General features: G+C 29.8%; 1 protein-coding gene across 1 annotated transcript; it reads left to right on the top strand.

The window, feature by feature from the left end:
• The first annotated feature begins 595 nt into the window (after window positions 1-595).
• LOC132758673 (probable serine/threonine-protein kinase DDB_G0275165) lies at window positions 596-7,484 on the top strand. The gene is made up of 4 exons (XM_060750362.1): window positions 596-854; window positions 1,011-1,135; window positions 3,816-4,679; window positions 7,446-7,484. Exons 1-4 carry the CDS (start codon window positions 596-598, stop codon window positions 7,482-7,484), a joined length of 1,287 nt encoding a protein of 428 aa, XP_060606345.1.
• The last annotated feature ends 1,361 nt before the right edge of the window (window positions 7,485-8,845 follow it).

The raw sequence follows: 8,845 nt of genomic DNA, 5'->3' as shown, positions 1-8,845 counted from the left end.
GCTATTTTTAGAACATAAACTACATGTATGTACTAGAAGGTTCTTAACTGTTTGTAGAAAACTCATGCATTATATTTAGATAGAAACTTCTGGAATGATCTTTATTGTTGAAGTTGCTAGATTATGATTACTTGAGAACATAATAGACCTTTCTGGAAACTTCTTAGTTAATATATATAAGGAGACATTTTTCATTAATCCTCTTTAAGTCATCAGTTACCTTTTTAGTCATCAGTAATCTTTTAAGTCATCAATATATTTGGAGTATTATTCAACTTGGAAATTAAGTGATTTATTGGAGCTTGGATTTTAAAATAAATTATTCTCGTGGATTTTATTGTGGGAATTTATTCTAAAGTGTTCTTGGATTTAACTTGGATTTAACTGTGCTATTGAAAAAGGATCATTCCAGGATCAGACTAAACATTTGTAATTTTTATTTGGACTTCAGGTATTTGTAAAGATAATTTGTTATTTTATTTTTCTTTAATAATTTTTCTGTAATAAATTTGTTATTGTTACAAGTTTGTTGCTGGCTTTTCTTTCTCGTTACGCCTGGCTCGTAACAATATCAAATAAGATTACATTAATAAATATGTGTGTGCCAATAGCTACACAGAATTCTAACATCACTATCAGCTGTCCGCCTTCAACACAACAATACTGCATGCAAACGACAACCACCAGTACAACAATGAATGTTACCACGGTAACCATATCTACAACCACTGAGAATATGACATCAACAACAACGACAGAACCTTCGACATCAACAACCACAACTACTACTACTATAATAACGTCAACAGATACACACAATGTAACAACAGCAGAAGACAATTCTGATGAAAAAGGTATCGATTTACTGTTGTTTTTGGGGGGTATTTTTGTCCATTGTTTGTTTCATTTCTGCCGCCACAACTACGTTGATGACATCTGTCTTTGTTCCAAATGATTACTTGGCAATGAACATCATGAAATCTGTTTTTTTTTTGTTGTATATTTTCCAGATGACTACTTGGCTGTAGTGATTGCTCTGGGAGTGTTGTCGGCCATACTGTTGATTGTTGTTATGATATTATCATGTTGCCTGTTCAGAACATGTCGTATTAAAAGCAGCAATGACATAGAAAAGGTAAATAGTACCAAATCGTATATCATAAGAAAATCCATTCGTAACTAAGCAAATAAAAAGTGTTTTATTTAATATACTATCTAGATGATCAGATATTAGCTCTTGGATTTCATATTTTCTTAAAATGTTTTTTTTTTAAATTTTCTATCAGTAATATCATTGGATAAAAAATGTATACTAAGTCTGTATTATAATTAAAGGGTTCCAGAGGGTATTGTGTGAAATATGCGTAAATATATAGTCGTCATAGTAACCTATATTTTTTAATTCTAATCTGAAAGACTTGATAGTTTCTAGTTTGAGTAGCTGATGATCGAACTCGCAACCTACGAATTGTAGTCAATCAATCAATGTTAACAATGGGTCACTACAGCTGCTCTATTTATTAAAAATAAGTTAATGTGTGTAAAGCTATTTTTCTGATACAAAACTTATTGCTTGAAATTCTTAAAAAGTATATTACCAAAATGCTTGTATTATTAATATGGTAATACATGTATATTGGCTTAAAAGCGAATGGCGCATGAACCAAATTATTTCTAAATGGATAAAACCCTTCTTAAAAGAGCAAAATAATATTTTGTTCCGGAACATTTTATTCTGTTTACGTACATTATTCATGTGCATTAAATAATAGAGACATTCTATGTTATAACTTTTTTATTCGGGAATCAATCATATAATAGTGGAACCAATATAATTTTACTGTTGATAAATTTAAAAAAAAAAATTTCATATGATGTAGATTTATACCCTTTAAGCAATTTAAATAGAAAAACGATTTCCTTCTTGAAATTTAACGTGTTTAATTAGGAAGATGGCCATTATATATTGCTCGTTTTGTTAAAGTAATCAAGTTTTGGTGTAAAACAATCCAAACTGATAATATAATTATGAAAAAAGTTTATGAACAAAGTGTTATTGATTGTGAACATGGATATAATAACTGGGTCTCAAATGTTAAACGATTATTGTATACATTTGGCTTTGCTGATTGTTTTATAAATAGTGATAATGTTGATGGTAAATTATTTCCTAGAATATTTAAACAAAGACTTATTGATAATTATTTACAAGATTGGCATGGTAATATTGAAAATAATAATGTTTTAGATCTATATAAAAATTGCAAAACTAATTTATCGTATGAAATTTACCTCGACCTTTTACCACGTAGTTTAAGAATGTATATTACCAAAATAAGACTATCAGCCCATTCTCTCAGAATACAAACTGGTAGATATAGTAGACATAGATTACCACGAAACGAGAGATATTGTCAGTGCTGTAATACCCTTGATATCGAAGATGAATATCATTTTGTTCTGGTTTGTCCTTGTTATAATAATATTCGTAAGACATATATAAAAAAATATTTTTATGTTAGACCATCGATGTTCAAATTTATTCAGTTATTGCAAACTTCAAACTAGCTTTTATTGATGAATTTAGCAAGATACATTAAAGAAAGTTTGGCAATAAGAAATACTCTCTTAAATATTTGATTTTTTAACATCCTCTTGGAAAATATTTTTTTACAATTCTCATATATTATAACATCATGTTTGTTTGTGTAATCATGCATTGTTCTTAAATAATAAAGGTATTTTCTCTTATTTGATACATTATCATATGATATGTGTGTGTTAACATGTATAACTTTTAATGATACTGTTCTCTATCTAGAAAGAATTAAACTGCTCAATAAGTATTTAGTTTTGCTGCTGGTTAACATCTATCCTTCGCCTTTATCGGGAGGGAGTTTTACTTTCAGTGGGATGGTTAGACTCACTGGGTAAAATATGGTATACAATATCCTGTGAGGTTGCCAGTAGAATTTCTATTACTGCTATGATTGAGAAAATATTTACTTATTACTCATAACACTGTACATTCTATTATATATTCTAAGTATCACATTGTACTTTGTGTTACCATGATCACGTGACGTGATAATTGTTTTATTTATCTATATGCATGACGATGTACTATGTACAAGTCTAAATAAAACGATGTTCTGTTCTGTTCTGTTTAATAATTTTAAGGCAATATAACTGGCTTACTCCTATTGAATTTAAAATGACTTAATCCGTTAATGCACTAAGGTGACAATACGATCAATTACCATTGTACCGTTTAATGTTTCTGAATAAAAAACATTACATATTTACAATTTACTTTCTATTAAAGGTAATTTAAATGGTTAAGCAATGAAAATAAGGAGAAAGGGTTGTAATTTGAAACTGCATGTTGAATGCACATACATATATATTTTTTAAATTCCATCTAAATTTAATCGAACAAATTTAATCGGAGTCCATAAATAATTTAAAGTATTCTTCCTCATTCCACGATCATAATTTTATTTAATCGATGTCGTCTGCGTGAGCGTTCATTAGCCACTGCTTTACTTCCTAGTCACAAGTATTGATTTCTTTAATCTATATCTATTAATCTTTAATGTTTATGTTATTCTTTATTTTATCAAATCTACACGCAGCAATGCTTTTTACAATACTGGTTAATCTAAAAGGGAAGTAAAGTTTGTATTACACGAAAAATATCACACATGGAGTTGTCAATCCTTGTTTTGTAAACAGAGCAACAACCATAAGTAGAAAGGAATATAAATTTGTTGTTGTTTTTTGAGAAATAAAAGTGTGCTTTAACCCCATTATAGGTTCCCGCGGAGAATAAACCATCCCTGCAACAGCCAGTCATGGTATCCGTACCAGAACTGCCCGCTCGTCCAACTTTCAAAGACTTTGCGTGCCAGGTACAACTACACCCTGCTATGGAAACAAAAGATCTGACTGAACCTAACGTCAATTCTGAAATAAACGAAATTCGTATTTCGAGGGCTGAGATAGGCTGCCAAGTAACCTTAACGGAATCAGACATATTAACTGATTTAATGATGTCTGAAGAAAAGTCAACTCAAACTGAAGTACCACCATTAAAGAATAAAGATAAAGGTGTATCAACTGAAGCAATTATAAAGTATAATGAACAATGTCAAACAGACATGATTAAGACAAAATGTCAGAAGAGTCAAGCAAATATCAAAACAAAGAAAAATGTTCAAACTACAAGCAGTCAGACTGATACTATCCATCGAGAAGATACAAAACAAGAAGAAGTTAAACAATCCACAATTGTCCCTGACAAAACACCAATCAAGCCTGTGGCTAATGGAAATATTCAAGCATTTGTAGATGAAGATGAAGAGGCTGCAATCAAATTGGAAAATGAAATTATCAGCAAACATAAGCACAAAAGGAAGACAAGGAAAAAGAAAAAGATTCCAAAAAGTGACGATGTACGTGACATTCGTAATATATCTCCTGATACTCTAGATATAACCAGTGTAGATACAATCAAAGACTCTCCTGCAATTAGAAGATTTTTGTTTACACCGGAAAAGGAAGTAAATAAACCGGAACCGGAAATGTCTCAACCAGAAACGGTTGCAGACAATTATCAAAACGATAATACTGATAATGAAAGTCCGGATACGTATAGTAAGGAAGTTCGCCCAATTCATGTAAGGCCATTTAGCCCAACGGTTGGGAAGGAGATTAAACATGTTTATAAAGTCCGTAGCGTGATGGCTAGTGCTTTCTTTACTCAAGAAAAGAATGAGGAAAAGCTGCTACATATGATAAGACGTCAATCCAAAAAAAAAAAAAAAAAAAAAAAAAAAAAAAATTGAAAGAAACGAGTAAAGAAACGAAAAGATTCACATTGCTAAAACATGATATCATAGCAGTATCATACAAACTACATTGCACGTACTACACATAAACAGAATATCAAATATGGGCATTTTATTCATAAACATATCGTTTTATTTATCAAAATGATTTCGGATTTATGATTCGTGGTCAATTTTGTAAAATGACAAACGTATATTGAGATGCACATCATGCATGTATTTTCACTTGTTTAACTATGTTGTTTTGTATTTGGTATCGAAATTAAGCTGTTATTTTAGTGAAGAATATAAACGAAGGTTATGAAAAATGCTTAAGCGTTATCAAACAAAAAAATGTTCCCAATCGATATATCAATATTAGGGTTTTTGATTGTTGTTGATTGTTTTTCTGTTTGCATGCACACATTAAACATGACCTTTCATTAAATAAGTTCAACAAAAAGAACAGCTTATAAATTTACGTCAAATGTATACATCGTCTGTATTTATTTTTTCCCCCCTGAAATTATGAGGAAGTCATTGTGTAAATAAAGAGTCAACCATGATGGACAGAAAGGGGAAACACCCTTATCGATGTGAGGTTTGGAAAAGAAACATTAGACAGAGGAAACAATGTGGATATAGGCAGGTATTTCCAGTGGTAGTTAGCAAAAAGATCCATGTTATGATACCAATAGACAAAATGTATGATTTACGATTTCCTACGATATAATGGGTGATGGCATTGTATCTTCACGGATTCAACTTCATAAATTCACGATTTCAGTTTCAAAAAAAAAAGCGTTGATTTTTGTCGTCGTCTCTTTGGTCACTATACCTGGTGAAATTTAATAGGTATATTCTGATGAAAGACAAAGAAATTAACACTATCAAACACGTAAAGAAAACGCTGTTAATTCTACTTCCTGAATATTGTCGGTAATGAATAAAAATGAAAAACTGTAAATGTCATGTAAATGTTATGGTTCCACAGTGTTAGCTGCTCTGTAAAACTTATTTTTAAAAATATCAATAGAAATGATGAATGATTTTGTTTAGATTGTAAGTTGGACAAGTCCTTTTAAGATATTTAGCGTGATAATGGTTAAGGGGAATAATGCAAGTTTTAATTTTATGTTTTTCAATAGGATATTGATAACTTAAATAAGATTTGAGTCATATGACATTAAAACTGAGTTAGAAATTGCATTTCGGTCGGTTCCCTAACTATACATTGAAACATATTGCAATAAGATTATCTTGACGTCATGTCTAACAAAATAAATGTCATTTGGTGTCAGTTTTGTTGGTTAACGTTTACAATTACATTTTTATACGCTTCATTATATAATTAAACGGTTTTGTGACTGATACCAAATTCTTCGTCATTAATAGTATTAAAATCTACTTAATAATGTAAATTTGTTTACGAAATAATATTTTGTTGGTATACTTCAATAAATCCTAACACACTCGCAATAACAAAAAAAAATTAAATGGCCTCAACTCTTCTTTTCATTTTCAAATTAATACCATTAATACAATACATAAATAATTCTCAGTTTACGGATGTTTCAAAAAAGATTCAACCGTACTTATCAATACATATCAAGTTTCAAAATGTGACAGTCAAGAATACAAACTACTGTACGGTTCACTTTGAAACTTGAGTTCAGGTTTTGGCAGAAACCATTTCTTTTTTGAGTTTGCTTTTATTTTTAGTGTTTTTCTTGCCATAATTTTTCTAAACGACTTCGCCATTTTAATATCAGAATTGGTGATACATTTATTTGATATCATCTTATCTTAACATTTATTTAAGTGAAATTTATAATTGTTATAACTAAAGAAATGAATCACCATTCCACAGACACTAGTGTTTGTAATTTTTATTACAAATAAGGCGAACTGACATTTATGTTAAAATCAGTAAATAAACGAATATCTATTTATCAAAAACATTGTTTTACATGTACAATTATAACTAAACATGTTGTTAAAATAAAGCTTCAATTTATCAAATAAAATTGTATCCCCTAATTCTAATGCTTTAATATGTCCATCGATTTGAAAAAATACTGCTCAAGTTTCATAAAACATCGCAAAAATGACACATTTTTTGCCCATCTACAGTTAAGTTTTTGGTGTATCTTTACAAAAAATAGACATAAAATTGCATGTTAATATTTGAAACAAACTATTTTAGGCTGTATTTTAAAATAATGAATTTACAATAACAATTTAATATTGGATAATAGAAATTTTGAGAAGGTGACAAAGGGCAATACAATTAGGTTAACAAAATTTGAAATGTTCTTTGTTATATAAGCGTTCACAAAAGAATGTCCAAATATTGTTTTATTTGTTAACATACGTATATACAGTTAAACTATGCCAGCATTCATTTCTATATCGTATTTGTTCTTGAATGATTTGTTCATATTCTTTGCTAAGTGTTATATGGATGTGCCGAACTGTAACAACGCTTTACGCATTATTTACAATAGCGAATAGCTAATGATGGACACACCATTTCTGAATGAGAGAGGCACTGTAAAGGATACGGTATCATCATTGAAAAAACACATCTTACACTCCTTGCATTCATAATCGCAGGTTGGTATGAGTAATCAGAAAAGTCGGGATAAACGTTAAACAATGTGACAGTTTGGAATTATCTATACCAATCTAAAAGAAATAGTTCACACTCCCTACTAAATGTTGAACAATATCTCTTGTTTTTGTCTAAATAAATGATCGTTGATAATCATGATTTGGTTGTATGAATAGAACACTCGTCAATGGCAATGTTTTGTTTTAAGAGATTGTTGTTCTGATCCAACATTAATTTTAATAGAAAGAATTCTTCAATATATCTAATATTTATGTTCAATACATTGGTAATTGAGGTGCTATTTTATCTAGTTCAGATAACGCGTACTAAATGTCTATTGGTGTGCATTTTATTTTACGCCTGTTTTTATTTTTTACTTAATTTTACCTTTATTAGTTGAAGGCCTATTCTAATTGTAAAAACAAAGACATTTGCATCGAATGTTAATGAAAATTCATTAAAAAATAAAAACGATATAAAGTTAATTTGCATTGTTATGGAGCACGGCTTTCATAGGGACATAGAAGTGTTATTTGTTTATGATTTTATTTGATCATCACACAGTCGTTTTATAATATATTTTGACCCGTGATCAAATGCCTCTCCCTCAAACGTTTTTACTGGGACTTAATGTTCCACTTTTCTATTATTATTTTTTTTCGGTAATCGGGAAAAGTTGTGTTTATTTTTAAATCAAGAAGAATTTTGATACAGCGGAAAAAAACACACAAAAGTCACTACACTCTTTTAATCTCCTGAGTCAAAATAGGCGAGGCATAGCGATTGAGATTATAATAGGACGTCCTACTTTTACGACTATTAACGAATCTTAGTACTTCCCACTGCTTACAATAATGTTTTATAACGTTCGATCGTATAACGAGCATAATACTCTTTATAACTAATTTTTATTCTTGCTAAAAAACCTTAACAATAGGTAATGATACAATGACTCCTGTAGAAAAAGACATTACGAATGAAACAAACAAACAAAATATAAGGAATGCTTATTATCACTTTTTATATCTAAAAGTGACATAAGGATACATGTACATGTATATATATATATGCAATGTGGCTTTATTTAATCATGCCAATTAATAACTGTTACAAAATAACGTCATGTTTAATAAAATGTAATTTAGTACTATAGTAAAAACGGTTTCCATCATCGTACTGTCATAATAGCATTGTTTACCTTTTTGAGTATTATTTGTTTCTTTTTACTTTTGATGAATTAAGAACTGCTTCCAATGTTGTCTTCAAGCTTTCCGTTTGTGCCATTTGAGGCCTTCTTCGTGTAGTAGGGTTAACAATTCGCAAACTATCAACTGTGTTTTCAACATCAGAATTATCATTGTACGCATCATTTCTCACTATATCATTGTTTTTGTCTGTAGAA

Source organism: Ruditapes philippinarum, unplaced genomic scaffold, assembly GCF_026571515.1.
Source record: "Ruditapes philippinarum isolate M1 unplaced genomic scaffold, ASM2657151v2 ctg1726_1_1_1_1, whole genome shotgun sequence".
NCBI classification, from domain to species: domain Eukaryota; kingdom Metazoa; phylum Mollusca; class Bivalvia; order Venerida; family Veneridae; genus Ruditapes; species Ruditapes philippinarum.
This window is presented reverse-complemented; position numbering and strand designations above follow the sequence as displayed.